The 20,739-nt window shown below is 32.4% G+C and overlaps 1 protein-coding gene across 2 annotated transcripts in view; it reads right to left on the bottom strand.

The window, feature by feature from the left end:
• TDRD3 (tudor domain containing 3) overlaps window positions 1-20,739 on the bottom strand; it is a 160,173-nt gene that overhangs the window by 86,701 nt on the left and 52,733 nt on the right. Inside the window, exons 2-4 of one of the 2 annotated variants that reach the window (XM_023513424.1) lie at window positions 18,543-18,627; window positions 12,913-12,978; window positions 2,519-2,679 (exon numbers count right to left, since the gene is read on the bottom strand). In XM_023513424.1, coding sequence (XP_023369192.1) covers window positions 2,519-2,592 — 74 coding nt within the window. In that variant the 5' untranslated portion in view covers window positions 2,593-2,679; window positions 12,913-12,978; window positions 18,543-18,627. Of the gene's footprint in view, window positions 1-2,518; window positions 2,680-12,912; window positions 12,979-18,542; window positions 18,630-20,739 lie in introns of those variants that run through there. The other variant, XM_012805383.2, reaches the window with a different exon arrangement.

Here is a 20,739-nt window from a genome sequence, read left to right as displayed (position 1 = left end):
CATGTGATAATATATGACCATCAGAACTGTGGTTGAATGGCACACCAAAACACACAACAATAATGAATGCCACTCAGCAAGATACTGCCACACAGCAACACAAACACAGGTGTGAGACACTGATATACCCAAGTTATGAAATCTTACTGATTTGTTTATACAGTGCTCCCAACATAAGCACATGGTGACAAGCTCCTGAACTTAACTGTCAGAACTTTGTACAACAGTTCTGATGGTCATTCCAGAAAAAGAGCCCCAAAATTGCTTTGAAGGGTTGACTAGGCACTGGCATTGGTGTGTAAGTTCCCAAGGGGAGTACTTTGAAGGTGACTGGAAGTGATGTTCAGCAATGAGGTATATAGCACTTTTTCTAGGATGAATTCTCGAACCTATTTGTCAGACTTCATATATAATTTTTATGTATCAATGATACCTCAATAAAGCTATTAAAAATTATTTTGAGGACCCGAAGCTTAATTATTTTATTATTTACAACTTACAAAATAAATGGTCATGAACACCCTTGCCTACCCTAACCATTAAGTAGAGAATTCTACGGTGGTAAAGGTAGTGAACTTAGAACAATCTCTACCAGACTTCAAGATCAGCAACAACTAAATATAGTTATATTAACTGAAGAAGTTTTTCCCAACTTCAGGTAAATCCAGACTGTCATGACTTTACAGTCATCATATAAAAATAAATCAAAAAGATAAGCAGTAAGGACCCAGGCTGCTATATTATTTACCTCTAAATATCTACATACTAATGAATTATATCATTCTTAAGATGTATGTAGTCAAATTATTTGAGGCTATACCAATAATTTTATTGGGACAACTGAGTTTCAACAGATTATAGTTGTATTCCCACAGAAGGAAAATAGAGAATAACTACTTTGACACATGTATACAATGTGTTAATGATCAAATCAGGGTAATTTCCATATCCATCACCTCAAACACTTTTCTCTGTGTTGGAAACACTATAAATTTACTCTTCTAGTTACTCTTTGAAATATACAATAAATTACTGTGAACTACAATCCCCCTACTGTGCACGAACAGTAAATCTTAAACCTTCTAACTATATTTGTGAACCTATTAACCAAACCTCTCTTTATCTTCCTACTATTCTTCCTAGCTTCTGATGACCATCACTCTATTCACTACCTTCATGAGATCAAATTTTTTTACCACCCATGTATAAGTGAAAAGTTGCAAGGTTTGCTTTTCTATGCCTGACTTATTTCATATAATGCCCTCTAGTTCCATCCATTTTACTGCATATGACAGGATTTCATTCTTTATTACGGTGGAATAATATTACACTGTCTACATATACAACATTTTCTTTATCCACTCAATCACTGATTAAGTGAATCAGTGGCTGATTCCATATACTGAGAATTAAGAATAATGCTACAACAAACATGGCAGTGCAACTATTTCTTCAGTACGCCAATTTCCTTTCTTTTGGATATATACCCAGTAGTAGGACTGCTGAATCATATGCCACTTCTAGTTTTCATTTTTTAGGAACCTCCATACTGTTTTCCATAGCTGTCTAATTTACATTCCCACCAATACTGTACCAGCATTCTCCTTTTTCACAGCCTTTTCAGCATATTGTTTTTTGTCTTTTTGATAAAAGTCATTCTAACAAGGATAACAGGATAGGTCTTTGTGGTTTGATTTACATTTTCCTTGTGATTACAGCACTTTTTCCTTTGTACTTACAGCATTAGATAAAGGAGTTGGAACACAAAAGATGTTAAAACACTAGATAAATGCTTATTCAGGAAACAACTATGCTCTCGGAGTTTATGTTAAGTGAAAAAGCTCAATGGACCCAGAGTATTCAAGTAAGAGGATACACAATGACCAAGAAAAGAAAAAAAATGGGGCTGGGGGTGCAAATGTCCATTGCAAGTTCCCATCTTGGAAAGCAGGGCTCAAACGGTCCTAATAGGAACACTGAGGATAAAGGAGACACTTCCCTTTCCTTCTTATTGCTTTTCTTCATTTCATTAGGGATGACTCTGTGAGACTGTCAGAAAAATAACCAAGAGAGGGACTTGGAAAATTATTCCTTAGGACGTTCCTCCTCATCTTCCCCAACTTCAATCATTTCCTAAGAAAATTCATCAGCCTATAAGACTTTGCTAGAACATTAAATGATGTGATAGACATTATCATACATACAGCTACCAAGCTATCAAGAAAGAAACAGTAACCTCTTTTTTTAATTCTACTTATTCTGAACAACTGAATGACCTAAAATTTCTGACAAAACAGAAAAGATTACCTTTCATGCAAGATACCTTAAATTTGTTTTTATAATTAACACTGAACTAACTCCATTTTTAACTATTTTCTATATAGATAAAGCAGAAATGCAAAGCTATGTAATTTCATCTGAAAAGTTACAAGATACAAAAGAGCTCATTCCTTCTTTATAAATTCTTAAAATGATTCTTTCATTGTGTAGAAAATATATAAAATAAAGTGCCAATCACCTTATTTTTGACATATAACTAAATTCCACTGCTGTGCAACTCATATGACCATCAGTCATCTGCAATCGCAGCATCCGTGGGGCGGCCTGAGATTCTTCATTATCCTTTGGTGCAGCAACATTGCGAATTTTTTGAATTTGCAAAACACACGGACCTTCAAGCTGCCAAAACACAAAAGAATTTTTAAAAAATCACTTTCTAGTCATAGCTATTTTCATTTATCGTGTTTCTGTTTTCCCTAATGGTCACACTTTATGATTTATAATGGCAACTTCAAATGAGGTCAAAACTAAAATTATATTATATACTATCTATCAGGTGCTTTGGGGGGGGTTAGTATTTAAAGATAAAACTTCAAAAGAATATCCTGAAGACCAATTTTTTTTATATAATTCTGAATTCATTTTCAGATAGTAACAAGAACACCCTAGGAAATCAAGTTATATTTCTGGATGAAAGTATATTAATTGATGAATTTAGTCTTATGCAATCTAAATAGTACACATACATCCTGCTTCTTCCCTCAAGTACATTAAGGGGCATTTTGAAAATAAAGAAATTGATGATTTTTTAAGGGATATGAACTCTATGACAGCATTTTAAAAACTTTCTGTTCGGATATCAAGTTAAAAGTGCACCCTCTTCTGGTATAAATGAAGAATACAATACCTCCAAAACTAGATGAAGTTCAAGAAGTGTGAATTCTACTTGACTTATTTCTACGTTATTTAAACTGATATTAAATCTAATGCTGCATTATATAGGTTGGCCGTAGGGAGAAGAAATGTTTTCTCCAGCCAAATTTCAATCTAAGAAAAAAAACCAAATCAACTAGCTATAAAGTTAAAAAGTTTTACATAATAAAATGCTTACAGAAAAGTTAGGAAATGACAGCAAAATCTGCTTACATGTTTGAAAAATAATTTTAACTAAAGTAACTATTTCTACATCTTTAAGCTGTATCATACTTCAGGGGAACAACACCTACTTCTTAAAAATAAAGTCTTTTAAGTACAATCTTAATTTGTATTTTCAACAAAGAAGAAACATAAAATGACTAACATTTACACTTTATTTCCCAAGCAAGCATGTTTCCACATTGAAAATTTTCTATTCCTTATTTACGGTATTTTACCTGCAAAGGTATAATTCTGATATTAATTTAGGCCTAGAGAATACAATCAAAAAGAAGAATCTAGAATTTTCATCTGATTTTCAGTTACGAATAAAAAATTCCAAGTTAAAACAAGTCCAAAATCCTTAACAAGTATAAATAAGCTCTTAATTCAAGATAAACTTTTTCTCTGGCTTTGGTTAATGTCATTAAAATAATGACATTTAAATTAAATGACAGGCAGGTTATGGTTACTATGATGTTCATCGTTCTCTTTATTTTAGTTCTCTCAGTATCTTGAGCCAAGGCACTGATAGATATCTAGCCTATGCCTGACCAATACCATCCACTAGCCACATGTAGGTATTTATATTTGCATTTAAGTTAATTAAAATTAAATGAAATTCAAGTGTCCCGTTACACTAGCTATATTTCAAGTGATCTATATCTAGATAGCACAGAGACAGTTCCAAAAAGCCTACTGGATAGTTGGTTATGATCTAGACCTATGTGTTCCGAAGTGAGACGTACACATAATACGGACTACATTTCCATGGAAAGATAGGAGGGAAATATTTGTTTCTATTTAATTTTTAGTAAGAAAAAAGAAAATCAAACTTTACTAATATTCAATATCCAGAGCAACAAGGGCACCTTCACTCAGGCCATACAACACAAGGCATGTTTGTGGAATTGGGGGAGCTCAACATCCCACGAGTGTTGACATGACATCTTGGCTGGTTTGTTTACTTTCAATGTGTTGTGACAAACTGCCTTTTATTTGTGCACAGTTCCATGGACATATGAATTATATTACCTAGTTTTAACCACTAGTGACCACAAAATGGACGAGTCACTTTAGAACAGCAGTTCTCAACCTGTGGGTCGCGACCCCTTTGTTCTATTTGTAACTTGTAACAACATGGCAATTAGGAAGGTTGAGAACCACTGCTTTAGAAGATTCTGCTAAAGAAATACAAATTAAAAATAATGCCAACGATGTGAATACAGGGTAGAAATAGAACTATTTTGCTGATCTCCTACATCTAAATTGACCATAAAAACAAAAAGCCGAGGAATGAATGCCAGGAGGAACACTTGCCCCCAACTCCTATGTTTCCTAGCAAGCAACAAGTTTGTTTATTTAATTAATTTGATCCCGGGCCTTTCCATTTGAATAGTGGACCCTCCTGTAAATGTGATCTCATTTCAGAAAAGGCTGTTTTCAGATGTGATTAAGGATCTAGCATAAGAACCCCCTGGATTGGGGTAAGATCTAAATCCAATAATAAGCATCTTTTGAAGAGAAGGTGAAACACACACAGACAGGATAAAGCTTATGTGAAAAATGGAGGCAGAAACTGAAGTTACATGTCTACAAGCCAAGAAAGGCCAAGGATTGCCTACAATTATCAAAAGCTGGGAGAGAAACATGAACAGATTCTCCCTCAGAGCCTCCAAAAGGAACTGGGCTTGCTGACACATTTATTTTACACTTCTGGCCTACACAACTGAGAGAAAATAAATTTCCATTGTTTGAAGCTACCAAGTTTATGGTAATTTGTTACAGCAGCCTCAGCTGCTTATGGAATGACTCATGTTGCTGGGAAGAATATGCTGTGTATTTATTTGCTTTAGCCTCACTCTTCTTCATCTTGAAATCTATTATACTTAGGGACCCTGAGGAAGAAGTTACTTATTTAGCCTCTTCAGTGAATCTGCACTTCCATGAGTGAGTGTACCCTCTGCATGTTTTAGGATTCAGTGAATGGCTGCCTCACTAGGCCACATCTTTTGAATAAACTTTTATCAGTAATAAAGTTTGTATTTTGGCCCACATCTGCCACTCTCTTACTTTCTAACAAGTTCAAAAGTAAAGTAGAAAAGGTGATACTATTTATTAGAGTCTTCTAAAAAACCCACAAATTATACATAATCTCTTGATTGCCACTTCTCAACCTGAATCACTAAGACTTAAGATTAGTAGTTCCACAATTCAGAAATATTCTGCAAGTAAATCAGCAGATATAATGAATTTTTTCATAATTCTGCTTATACTAGTTTATCATATTCTGTAGCTAAACCATAGGAAAATATTTGACTTATACATATGTATACATATGCATACATACAAATATAAATAAATAAAATAGAATAAAACCTATCACTTAAGACCCTAAATCCTGAATCTAAAGTCATCTAAAAACATCCACAAAAATAGATCAGAATTAATTTTAAAATCTTTGTTCAACTACAGTCAAGGTCAACCCCAAAGTCAAAAATATATCAATTTTAGATGAAAATAATTTTTAAAAATTGATTCTTAACCACTCAAGATTTCTTTAATGTCTGATTTTTATATGAGTAATAAGGATTAAACAGATTTTTAACAGAAAATAATTTATCAATGTACACCCAGGTAAATATCTCTAACTCTATTAAATATTTAGTCTCTGCCAGAAATACTATCAAACCATTCATCCAGGCTTCATCTCTTTCTCTCCTTAGACAGAGTTACTAGTTACACCAACTGAAAAAGAATATCACATTTAAATTGCTCTATCAGTTTATCAATTTACTGACCACATTAAACAACATTCTTATGTATCAATTAGACCCTCCAAAGTTTGGATGACACGGAACTAGTTCTCTATAGTGTGATTACACCTAGATGAATAGCTAAACTAAGATTTTTTTAAGACTCCAGAAACCATTTAACTTTAGATATTCTATGACATTTAGTCTGAAAACATCTTCCAGCCATTTCTTCTTATAATCTTACCAATTTCCTTGAGGAAAAAAAAGTCTCAATCTGTAAAAAGCATTCATATTCTCCATCAACCCCAGGAACAAGCCATAGACCCAAAAAGAAACTATGTAATGTAGTTCAGTTTCTATCAATCTTCTACCACTCTTACAAAGTGGATTATAATTAAGAGAAAATAACATTTTTATCCTCCACAGTCCTTTAACTACTAAAAACCATTTACCGTTTCTTTCTCTACCCTATCACTACTTTTAAAAGCACTTCTAATGGCTTCAGTGGAGATGTTCTAGGGCTCATTATCTCATTTATTTGTTTCAAGGGATGTTTTTGACTGGACCTTTCACCTTTATCCTAGGACTCAGGCACCAGGAAATACTTCACAAAAGCTTGCCTTGAACAAGTTTGATTGGTAATCATCAAACACAGAGTATAAAATAATAATCCAGTAACTAAGAAACAAATATTCTTCTCAAATATACACATGACATTTACAAATATATATCAAGCTATAAAACAAGGCTCTACAAATTTCAAAATACAGTATTCAGCGTAAATTCTCTAATTACAATGTAACTGAATTAGAAATCTATAGCAAAGAATTATAATATTTTATAATTAAAACAGGCAAAGAAGAATCTTAAGGTGAATTGGAAAATATTTACAAGTGAATGACAGTGGAAGTACCATGTATAAAAACTTCATACATTAACATGTAATATAGTTATATATTTGTATATTATATATTTCCTATTTATACATATATAAATGTGGGAATATAGTTAACTCTGTGCTAGGAGAAAAATTAATAGCCTTAAGATGCTTACATTAGAAAAGAAGGAAGAGAACTGATGAGTTGAACTAAGAAGTTGAGAAAAGGAAAACAATGAGTTTGAATTAGGTAGAAGGAAGATAAATTAATGAAATAAACTAAAAATAACAATAAAGAAGGTTGATTCATGGTAGCGTGTTACTGTGCATGATTCATGTTTGATTTAAATTTCTCATTATTACAGTACTAATCAGAAAAATTAAATTGGATTTTCTAATTGACAAAAAAAAAAAAAAACAACAATAAAGAAGGTTGACAAAGTCTAGTGTTACCAAGACTAATGAAACTAATACTTAATAAAGGTGGAAACCAACTATGTAAGGACGAATAACAATAATTTAAAAAGACACGAACATACATTCAGCAATTAAAAAACACTAAGATGGTAACTAAGGACAGCATTTAGATAAAAACCATGAACTAGCAAATGGAAAGACAGAATGTTGTATATCCGTACAATGGAATATTACCCACCAATAAATAACAGTAACATTAACGTATGCTATGTCATGGATTACCCTCAAAAATACTACACTAAGTAAAAGGAGCTAAATACAACAGACTGCACGATGTCTGATTCCAGTCATGTGCAATGCCAAGTAAAAGCAAATTTATTTTAAAATGATAAAGAAATATATAGACATATTAAGAATATTAAGTATAAGGTGGTAGAATTTAAGATTAGTATACAAATATCAGTTACTTTTCGACAGAGAGAAATATAAAAATTTTTTTAAACACCATTTACAATAACAAAAAAAGTACCAGGAATAAAACTTACAAAACACACAGCTTATATACTTTCATTCAATAAATTATAAAACTTTCTGAAAAAAATAAGTAAAGAGATACATTCAGAGTTGGGCTGGAGCCAGCCCATAAGAACCTATTATGTATTTCTGTATTGTGTATTTCTTCCTAATTCTAGGTTCAGTAATTTCACCCTGCAGCTTATAACCAGCAATGAAAGGAATATTTATACCACAGAAAGTGGCAAATGCTATGTTTCTTTCTCTTTAGTTTACTAGCATTTCACTACTAATACCAAATCATATAAATAGATCAATTGTCTTGAAGCAGATCTGAAATTCAACACAATTTCAACCAAAATGCCAACATACATTTTTAAAGAGACTTTATTGTTTCATTCTAAAATTTATTATGGAGGAGGTAGAATAGCCTAGGGAAAAATAACCACAGAAAAATGTGCTAATTTCAAGTGCCACAAAAGATAGTACTCAACTGGATCTCATGCACACTACTGAAATCAATATAGATTGGTATAACCGTTTTGCAAAATAATTTGTCATTATCTTGTAAAGTTGAACACTGGCTTCATTCTACCATGCAGTAACTCAAGTCTTGGTTATATTAATAATTACTAGGGCTCAGCACCTATAGCTCAGTGGTGAGGGTGCCGGCCACATACACCAGTGCTGGCAGGTTCAAAGCCAGCCAGGGCCTGCTAAACAACAATGACAACTACAACAACAAAAAAAAATAGCCAGGCATTGTGGTGGGTAGTCTACTTGGGTGGCTGAGGGAAGAGAACTGCTTAAGCAGTTCCCCAAGAGTTTGAGGTTGCTATGAGCTGTGATGCCATGGCACTCTATCAAGGGCAACATAGTAAGACTCTGTCTCAAAATAAATGAATAAATAAATAAATAAATAATTCCTATGAACACTCTCATATGTGTACATTGGAAAACATATATAAGTTTGTTCCTAGAAGCAGTGTCTATTATTTTAAAAAATCATCTAAATATCTATCAATAGGAGAATTGATATGTAAACAGTACGTGTACAGTTTGGTATTATACAAATGAGAAATGAATGAACAATAGCTATATTGCAACATGGACATATGCTAGGGCCAACAATTAAGTTTGTGAACTAATCCTAGAAAAAGTGCTACTTACCTCCTTGCTGAATGTCACTACAGTCACCTTTGAAGTACTTGGGAAACTGTGCACTAAGCCTAGCACTTCAAGGCAATTTTGGAATGGCCATCAAAACTGCCATCATACAAGGTCTGACAATTAAGTTAGTGAACTTGTCCTAGCAAAAGTGCTTTGATGAGCAGACTAGAAACCTGCATCAGTGCAAAGCTTCCTTAGGGGAGTACTTCAAAAGTGATCATAGTAATATTCAGCAATAGATATACAGCATTTTTTCTAGGATGAGTTCACAAACGTTATTGTTAGACCATTCTTTCTACTATCTTCATTTTAACCTCACAAATGATAAGATTTGTCACATACTGAAAACAGATGTAGGTACAAAGAATAATAGGAATATCGATCTTTAAAGATTAATTCTGCTCAAAAGAGGTCAAGACAATTAGAAGAGAAGAAGTAGCTTTTGAATTGGGATTTGAAAAATAATAGCAGTGCGCCTGGCAACTAAGGGAAAGACATTCAGGTGCTGCAGCAACAAAAAAACTGTGCTTTTTCAGAAAGTCACAGTTCCCTCATCTCTGAAATAAAAGGGAGGGCTATAATGATTTTTATTTCAATGTTGTTGTGAAGACTGTATAGATAATATATACACAAATTATGGAGTAGCTTCTCAACAAGTAAAGGAAGAAAAATATGATGACGATGATGATCATGATTTTACTAAAACTCAGGGTTCTCCTAGATAAGGTAGAGGCTGCTTGTACCAAAAAGATCAAGGGGAAATCATATCAAAAGCGAGAAGTATACTGAAAGAAACAGTTTGGGGAGGTGGTCCTTCATCTTGATCTCAAATTTTTCAAGTGATATGCACATAACAACAAGAGAGTTTAAAAGAAAATAATAATTATGAAATAAAAACTTTCTGAGTCATAAATATGATGGTATATTTACTTGAAGATCTAACCCTTCAGAATTAAATTTTTAAAACATTTAATAAGTGCCATATTATTGAAAAATGGACAATATAATCTTGAATAGATTTTCCCAAACTTGAGAGTCCCTGAAAGTAAAACGTTATCAATTTATACTTCAAAATACTAATGATAGCACAGCATATAATTTTTGTTTATTCTCTTATTCAAAGTAATTACAGAAGATGAAATAGAAGGAAAGTATTGTGGAACCACAGTCAAAAGTAACAATTTTCCCCAGTGTGTAATTCCCAATTTCCACATTTCGATCCTTTATTTCTCTTTCTGTTCTTTGGGAAAATTAAAAAAAGGCAAATAGTTTATTTTTCAATTGTGAGAAGAGTATCTGTCTAATATATATTGTTTTATGTGGTCTTTTTTAAGGTCCAGAAAGCCCTATTATTAGTAATTACCAACAAGAACTCATATGTGAAGCCTAAAATCAGAGTTTTAGTAATCTATATTTCAAAAAATAAAAGTATATTTTAATTTTAGTAACTCTTTAAAATGAAAGCTAATAAATTATTTTAGCACAGAATAAATTAACATACAAGAAACATGATACAAATTCATTTAAATTAAAACTTAAAATTTTTTTTCAATTATGTTTCCTTTTAAAACCGTCTAATTCTAGACTGTGTGGAAGGGTAAGAGAGCATTCACATTGAATTTTAAGGCAGTGTATCCATCTTGTGGTTGATGTTGGTATTGCCAAGGCTTTGAGAACATCACTTCTAGTCAGAAAAATTACATCTTAATCAGTTTCCATTTTTAAAAGGCAAACACACCTGTCAGGGCTAGAACTACAAAAAAACCCAAAAAACAAAGACTTTCCTGTTAGACTCAATTTCAGTACATAAGATCCTCATGTAGCAGGAAAGGTAACAAAGTGTTTTTATATTAACCTATGTTTTATAATCAACTTTCACATCCTTGGTTTAAAAAACTATGAAGATTAACCCTAGCAAAATATTAAACCTAGAGATCATGAAATATATAAATTAGCTGTACTTCCTTTTTATCATGATTTTTTCCCATGAAGTTTACCTTATAAACACCACTGTCCACGGACTTTGTAGTATCTAAGAAAAAAGGCCCTAGACAAGAAGTTAGAAACATAGCTTCCCTACCACACGTCCCTCCACACTCAGTGTATGGCCTTAGAATCCATCATGAACTGCCTATGGGAAAATCTAGCTCAGGTCTGGAAGCCTAGAGAAAACCATCATCTTCCCACTCTTAACCACTTTTTAAATTTCTGTCTGAAATGTGTCCATCAAGGTTCCAGGGAAACCTGATGGAGAAAATACAGGAAATGTACAATAATGTAAAGAGAATGACAGGAAAAAGAAAAGAACCTGAGCAAAACAACTACTCATATATTAGTAATAAAGTTACTCACAATTTTTGCCATTTTACTTTCTCTCAAAATAATCAATTTGGCATAAAGCAATCTAGACAAAAAAGGTTTTAAGTTTTTCTTAATTCTTATTAGCTACATTCAAGGGAAATTGTAAAAAGACAACTGTATAAAACTTTAATGCTTTTCGAGAGTAGAGGAACAGAGAAGAGTCTCAGCTCCACTATTCTATGACCTTTTAGCGGAGGTGGATTCTAAGAATCTTTCAGGACACAAAGAGAAAATGAAAACCAAGAATCTAGAAAGCTTCAAACTTTTCTTAAATAAATTACTGTAAAGACATGCAGATCCTTTTTTTTTTTTTTTTTGCTGATACTGTTTTGATGTCTTTTCTTATAGAGACACTGATCTGCATTCATCAAACCTATCCAAGATTGTTGCTAGTCTGGGGTTCTATAACCCAGTGCTCTTCCAAGTATGCTTCCTTGACCAACAAACTCAGCATCTTTGAAACCTGTTCAAAATACAAATTCTTAGGCTCAGTTCTAGTCCAACTGCATCAGAAACGTGGGCAGGGGTGGGTGGTTTGGGGCCCAGCAATCTGTGTTTTAGCCAGGCCTGAGGACAATTCTGGTACACTGATGTCTGAGAACTACCACAACCAAAAAAAGAAATGTAAGGAACTGGAGAGAACTCTATGAACAATAGAGATGAAAGAAAATCTTGAACCAGAGAATAAACAAAACAACCAAGATAGGATGGCCTTAGCAAAAAGAAACCTGTGACAGTGACATTTATAAGTCTTTGCATATATGAAGAATTGTGCATAAAACAGGGTAACCAAGTGTTCCCCATTTCCCCTAAGAAGATAGAAAGAAGACATTATGGACTTCAAGGTGCAGTATAAGGCAGGTAGACAAAATATAATTCAAGTTTCCTGATACAAAAAATTTAAACATGAATGTGTATATACATGTATGTATATACACATACACATATATACATATGCACTGCAAAATGATAGCAATAACAAAATGCACAGCTTCACCAAATTACTCCAAATATTCTTCCATAATCTTATATTTCTATGTTAACAAGTTCATTATATGAACAGTTTATTAAGGTAAACTAAAAGAGAAGGCCACTAATAGGAAAAGGTAAATAAAGGTCCTTGTCCCGAGCTCTAAAAACGTTTAGTAACTCTCAAAGATAAAGCAAGTATACCACAGTTACAATTTCTGAAATAAAATTCTTTTTAAATGTTCAAAAATCACCAAAAGTGTAACTCTTGATAATTTTCTATGGAAGTCACCATAATAATGATTTGGTGCCTTGTTCACCTCTATAGTATTTTGCAGTTACAGTCTTTACTGACAAAAAATAATTCTACTAATTTAGTAGGTATGTATACATATTGTAGTTACCATAATTTAGAAAATTAATGGTTTTCTTTACCTTTTCTATCTTTCCACCATTGATGTCACTGGGGAGGAATTTCTTGCCAATTGTTCTCAGATCTGTCTAAAATAAAAATATTATTATTAAAATAGAATTACAGGAAAAAAAGCAAATCTAAATCTAATCTTATGAACACGAGGTGAAATTATTTATGGTCTGTGAAACAAAAATTAATTTTTAACTGATTATGAGATCTATATGTATAATTAATCTTTTCAAGTAATATAGCTCCATACTTAAGTTGCTAAAAGTATACCGGTAAAATGAATAGTAACATATTATATAAAGCCTTAACGCTGGTCATATTTCTTTAGGTATCCTTTTAACTTACTAATAACTCTTCTATGTTAAACTTGAAAACTTAATTTTATATAAATTATGGTCTTGCTAATGCCTGATTCTAAGACCAAATAACAGCTTTTAAATACATATACATGGTATTTAACAACCGAATTTCATATTACGTTGGCACAATATGAAAATATTATTCTACAGGTTATGATATCCATAACATAACAAAGCTATATAACATACAAATATCCTAGGAAAACAACACCCCTGGAATAGCAAAGAAATTATAGTAGGACTTTAGTATAGCAAAAATTTATTTCATTCACTTAAACAAACTACAGAAATAGAAGTTGATTAATGACGACATGAAAATGCATAAGTATGTATGACTTAGTAAGAAAAAAGGACTAACATAAACAAAGTTACAGAATTCCTGACACTGTCTACATAAAAAGAGAACCTTTTAAGGATTATGTCCTCTTTAGAAAGTGAAAACCTAGGGTGGTGCCTGTGGTTCAAAGGAGTAGGACACTGGCCCCATATGACGAATGTGGCAGGTTCAAACCCAGCCCTGGCCAAAAACTGCAATAAATAAAAATAAAAAGATTAAAAAAAGAAAGTGAAAACCTAAAGGAAATTTGTTTTGGGTTTTTTGTTTTTTGTTTTTTTTTTCTTTTATGAGACAGAGTCTCACTTTGTCACCCTCGGTAGAGTGCCATGGCATCACAGCTCACATCACTTCATACTCTTGAACTCAAGTGACTCTCTTGCCTCAGCTTCCCAAATAGCTAGAACTATAGGCACGCGCCATAACACCAGCTATTTTTAGAGATGGCTCTCACTCTTGCTCAAGATGGTCTTGAAACCACCCGCCTCAGCCTCCCAAAGTAAAGGAAAATTGTTCAGAGGAAGTGTCAATACTCATGAGAAAGCTTCAATTGTTTAGGCTAAGAAATTATCTTGATGTTTATTCTACAGGCTATATTTGATGTCTGATAGTCACACTAGTATAATAACTGAAGTTGCATTGTTTTATTATTCCTTAAAATATAATAGCAGTACTCTTCAACACCTTGAGAACAAAATATCACAGATCAGAGTACATATAATCACATAAATAATAAAGGAGTAATTTTTGTTAGACTTAAAGAGAAATACCAGATGATTAAAATTACTGTGATGTGAAATATATACATCTAGAGAAGCAGGTCTTCTTTGAACACCTGCAATGATAGAATGTCCTCCTATTTGAAACATGTAAACATAACCAGCTTAAGAAACAAGACTGTAAATTATACAACCCCCACAGATCCTTTCCAGTCTTCATAATTTATCCCTCAATATAATACAAGAATTGCTCCTAAACTAAAACTCACCAAATGGAACTGTCAGGTAAACTAATCCCCAAATCCAAACATTTGTGTAACAATGCTTTAGGTTTATGCTTTTTGAAGCTTCAAATCAATAAAAGGATGAAAAGAATTACAAACTGTCCCTCAGGCTATATGCTTTTTCACTTTGAAAAGTATTGCGTAACATACAGGTAAAAAATACTTTCTTACTCTAGCCTTTCCTATATTGTTTGTTTTGAAGATTAAATGTTAATACATGTGAAGCGTTTAGCACACTGACTCGTAGAGAGAGAGTAAGCCCTGAATATAAGCCATCATGTTTATTTCCGTGAACGTAAAACACATACATTTTGTTACCACCTGAACATACATAACCTTCAAATCAATAATGCAACTAACAGTTCATAAAAAATAGGCTATATTTTGAAGTCACCCAAAGGCTGAAATATTTCAATATCAATGAGAAACAGAATATATATAAGTTTTATAATATACCAAGGTCTCTCATTTCTGGTTTTTATCAATAATCATGGAATTTAATTTAAACTAAAATGAAGCACCAATGTAAAGTAAATGAGCACTAGACAAAAAATCTTAAACTTTGATTCATCCCAACTATAATTAATTAATCATATGACCTTGGACATTATCACAAATTCTTTAAACAGTTAATTTATACCTCTATAAAATAAAAAAAACCACCAACAACCCTATCTCACACAGTTGTCAAGCTAACAGAAAACAATGCATTCAAAAGTTATGAATGCATTTTTAACTTCTAAAGTGCTATACACATATATATTAAGGAATGTTATTTAGATATGTATTTAGCAAGATGAAAATGACCTAGGAAATCTTTAAAAATCCTAAAGTCAAAGTCAATGCATAAGTACTAAAAAGGCAATTTTGTTATTCCAATGCCATTCTATCAGGATTGCTAGGACACTAACTGGGTCCAAAAATACTTTTATATTGAACAGAAAAAATAATTCAGAAGAAATATTTAGCCTATAAAAAATGTTTTTAATAATTTTCAAAGCATCTACCAACACACACACTCTCTCACACACACAAACACACAAGATTCCTATGTATTCAAGTTAAAGAGAATAACTATTTGACAAATACTTTTATATTAAACATAATCTTAAACAAAAATACTATATATTTTTAAATTTTAACTAATAATACTCAGCAGTTTAAGTCTGAGGTACCACTAAATATTTTCTTAGTAATTGAAATACACATAGAACCCCTGTAAGTTGACCACCACCCAAAGGACTATAAGAAACTGCTCAACACAGAGAGGTGGTTAACATTAGGAATAAGGCCTACTGTACCAATCCATACATGTGGGGCATGTCCAGTCTATGAAAACTAGGTTAACTTAAGGAAGTGGTCAATGTAGAGAGCTGATCGACTATATGGCGGTTCTCCTGTATTTGAACCCAAAATTACATGGATTTTAATGCCATTTCTTAATTCTTACTCTCCAGATTAAAGAGTGTTAATTAAAATTAAGAACTTTTCTTTATTAACACAAAAATTCAGTCATAAAATTTACATATCAAGTCTAATGCAGCTTTCTTTAGAAAGGCCTGCTTATGAGGTTAGCCCTAGGCTGGCACCTGGGAACACTGCTCTTCAACTAGTCCCTAATTGAAAATGTGGTTCACACTGCATAAATTCTTCTCATAAGGAATGTGAATTATGATGAACACCTGATTTTTTTGTGGGAGGAGTTTAGAATTTTTGTACATGCCAAGCAGAAAGTACTTTTGTTGGCAGTCCAATAAAAGCCAAGGTTACTAGTCTTTAAAGGGGTTCCCTGGGCAGAAACACTGTCTACATGTTAATGTATTGTTTAATGCTAAACAAGCTCAGTGTATACCTCACATGAGGAAGAAAAGATAAGATCAACCATGAATTATTCTCCTAAAATACAAGGTGTCCATAAAGTCCATGTTCAGTTTAAAATTTAAAACTATTTTAAATTGCATATAAACTTTATGGACACCCTGTATAATTAGTGTGTGTGCATGTGTGTCTGTATATGTGTATATAAAATAAGAACCAATAAGGCAGATCTTTATCAACTAGGGGCTAATTTCCTACAATCACTCAAAAGTTAAAAACAGGACACTAAAAATACATAAATTCTATTAAAAGATGATAAACTTGAAAAGGAGATGATTTGTCTGGTATAGGTTTCATCCTCATTCAAAGGTTTTTTTCCCATTTTCATATGGCACAATAGCTTTGGAGTATTCAACTACATATTTTAGAGAAAATGATAGAGATAAATTCATTCAGATAATGGTAATCATGTGCCTTTTATGTGCAAACCCAAATATTAATACTGCATCTTGATTTATTTTATTTAAAGTTTCACACCAGTTATAGATAGTTCACTGCTGCATACCTAAGTTTATACATGAGAAAAATAAAGAATAGCAGACTGTCACAAAATGTCTTTCCTAACATCTTTAGAAAGTTTTTTGCAAACAAGGAAATAAAGTAGAGTTCTTTTCAATATGTTAAAGAATAGATTCACTAATTTGCATGCAAGTCAAAGAAAGTGTCTGTGAAATATATGCAATTTTTTAGTAATAAATAATGTGTAATTTTATAATTCCTTCTTTTTTTATGTATTTAGTTCTGTTTTTTTGAGATAAGGTCTTACTCTTTGCTCAGGTTAGACTGCAGTAGCATCATCACAGCTCACTGCAACTTCAGACTACTGGGTTTAAGGTATCTTCCTGACTCAACTTCCAGAATAGCTGGGACTATAGGCACGCACCACCACACCCAGTTAATGTTTTCTTTAACTTCTTGTAAAGACTGGGTCTCAATATGTTGCTCAGGTTAGTCTTGAATCCTGGCTTCAAGTGATCCTCCCAGCCCAATCTCGCAAAGTGCTGGTATTATAGGCATGAGCCACATGTAACCAGCCAACATGCAAAATTTCTAGCTAATGTTAATTACAAAAACTTTAATCATTTATTAAAAGCCTAAATACTTAGCTTAGAAACAAAAAAATAATGATCTTATTCATCTTACTGAATAAAATTCAATAAAGCTGAAAAAAGACAAAGTTCAGGACATAAATTTTATCTATTTAATTCTATAAACAAAATTTAAGTGACTTTAAAAAAAAATTACCCAGAGTTATATATTTATTTATATTTTAAATGTTCTTATTGCCCACCATTTCTGGTTTACATTGTGCAGTGATACAAAGGATTTGTCAGACAACAGTTCTCTTACGAATTTCATTGATCATGCACCACAAAAGAAAAATTTCTTAATAGAGTGTTACTATATGGTAACATAAAAAAACTAGCAAGGCAACAGAGGGATTGAGAAAAGAGTATTTGTTTAGTTACATGCTTATTTCAAACTATTTTTATAACTTTTGAAAATAGTCCAAAGCCAATTCAATTATGGAAAAGATATAGCTACAGGGTTGGGTGGAGGAAGACAAAAATAAATATATACTAAACACTGAAGAAATGTAAGCAGATTAATTTTCTTATTTTGCTTGTGTGTATTTACTAAAATGTTCTACAACAGTATTACTTTTATCATCAAGAAAAGTTACTTTGAAATAATAAACACAATTATCAAAAAGCAATAACCTAGACTTTCCATATAAAATAAGTGGCGATTTGTTGTAACGAATGGTCAGTTTTCACTATTATACAGCTACTATAAATGTTATAAAATTCTGTAAGTGATCATTGAGTGAAAAAGGAGTATTAATTGCATTTTTTCCTTTTTTATTGGACTCTATAGAATAGATGTTAATAACTGGGTGGTACGAGATTACCAAATTCAATAAACATCACTATGACTTAAAATGGAAAAAATAAAAATGAAAGATGTTCTCCATATTACTTATCATAAAATTCAATTTATTCTTTGAGACTTTATTAATATATCTTCCAGATTTAAAATGTTCATAAATTAATAAATATAACCTACATTGAGAGCAATCGGGATGATGTCATTTACACTGACTTTGTCAGGAGAACTTGTGCAAGCTTCAATGCCTTCATCTGAAAGATACCTGTTAAAATAAAATAAATGGCTTAATATTATCTAAATCAAAATTAACCAAAATTCTTAAGTCTACATGCAGTTTTGTTTTCTAATATAAAATGCTTCTACTACAAATACGAGGGAAAGTGTCCTGCTTATTTACTATTTCTGACAGAACAGAATTTACAATGACATCAATACAATTATCCATGTGCTGTCTAAGAAAAGCTATTTAAATGTCAATATACTTCTGAAGGTATGTTACCAGCTAGCTATGTTGGCTATTTTATAAATATGTTATCTAACTTAACAAACATTTGGAAACATTACTAGCCTTGAAAAAGAGGGCAAGACGTGCTGTAAAAATAGAACTAAAAAAACAACACAGCTTTAAACTTAGTCCAAGAGAAATTTCCCTGGAACTACTTTCTCACGTTATTTTCTCAAGTCCCCCTTTTTTAACAGTATGCTCTCAAAAATCCTTTAATAAATACCTAATTCCAAGTAGCACAAAGACAGGAAACTTTTTCCCATCTATCTTTTACTTTTCCCATCTCTTTTCAAGTTTTTTTTGTTTTGTTTTTTTTCCAGAGACAGAGCCTTACTTTGTTGCCCTCGGTAGAGTGCCGTAACATCACAGCTCACAGCAACCTCCCAGCTATTTTTTTGTTGCCGTTTGGCTGGGGCAGGGTTTGAACCCACCATCCTCAGCATATGGGGCCGGTACCCTACTCACTGAGCCACAGGTGCCGCCCTCTTTTCAGTTTTTTTTTTACTCAATGCCTTTTTTGCCCTTTGTTCTTTCATCCATATAATCCAATCATGCATCTGTCACAGGCAATAATTAATTTAAGAATAAAGAGATTATTAAATCCATAGAGAAAAAAATCATCCCTATCTCACCTATCCACATACAACATAGACATTTAGAAATTCTTTGATAAATTCTAAAGTTCAGGTATCATTCACCAAAAAGTCCACCTATAAAAAGGCCCACTAACATCTCACATTTTTTGATAATGAGCATCAACTCTTTTAACTAAAAGGTTAATGCTACCAATACCACTGCAGACATTCTCTCATTGTGAAAGAATCAGGACTACTAGTCTAACCAATTTAAGTCAAAATCATTGTTGATGACCAGCAATTCTACCATCAACCTCCAATGTTAGATTATTTCTAAGACACTTGTCAAAGTAAACCATGCCCAGACACAACCAAAAATGCATGTGCCTTTAAGAAGCAAAGAATAATTTCTCAAAAGAGCAAACAAAAAGAAAGGTGAATAATTAGGACCATACAAAAGAGCAACAAAATATTAACATTAATAAGCATATAAGCAAGATTAAGAAGATAAAAGTCAAGGGAGTGTATATTGTAAATCAAAGCAAGAATATTAACAAAATTAGGCACTATTAAAAGTTTAAGACTATGGCAGTGCTAACTTACAATAATGAATGAAGGCAAGTAGTTAAATGACTGACAGAGAGAAAATAGAAATGTTAAATATGTAGAAGAGTCAGTAAGAATGAATAGAAGGTAGTCAGGAATGACAGCACATAAGAGACCACAGAATATAAATGTTCATGGTCAACTTAGATGGTTAAAACACTGCTTTAATTCAAAATGGCTATGGTAACTTTCTTATTATCCTACTGATATTTCACTGTTCATAGCCATTAACTACCTATAATTCTAATTAACCATCTTACAAGTTCAGTACTATAAATATTAATTGAGCCTCTATTATGTTAAAAGTATTGTGTGAATTAGTAATAAGATCAAAGTGGTGAAGGAGCCAGGAAAGTACATAGAACAGTAAAAGCAAAAACTTAGAAGTGAAGAAGTGTGAAGGACCCTCTAGAGCAATGGTTCTCAACCTTCCTAATGCCACGATGTATTTTCATTGTTACAAAGGGGTTGTGACCCACAGGTTGAGAACCCCTGCTCTACAGGTAATATGCTAACATTATGGCTGGAAAATGAAGAAGTGGTGAAAGTATAGGTTGATACCAATTTTGTTATAGAAAGCCAACAGTGATTATACTATAAATCCATAGTGATCAAAACAGCATGGTACTGGCACAAAAATAGAGAGGTAGATGTATGGAACAGAATAGAGAACCAAGGGATGAATCCA

The sequence above is a fragment of the Otolemur garnettii genome, unplaced genomic scaffold (genome assembly GCF_000181295.1).
Source record: "Otolemur garnettii isolate 467f Iridium unplaced genomic scaffold, OtoGar3 scaffold00040, whole genome shotgun sequence".
Classification (NCBI taxonomy): domain Eukaryota; kingdom Metazoa; phylum Chordata; class Mammalia; order Primates; family Galagidae; genus Otolemur; species Otolemur garnettii.
This window is presented reverse-complemented; position numbering and strand designations above follow the sequence as displayed.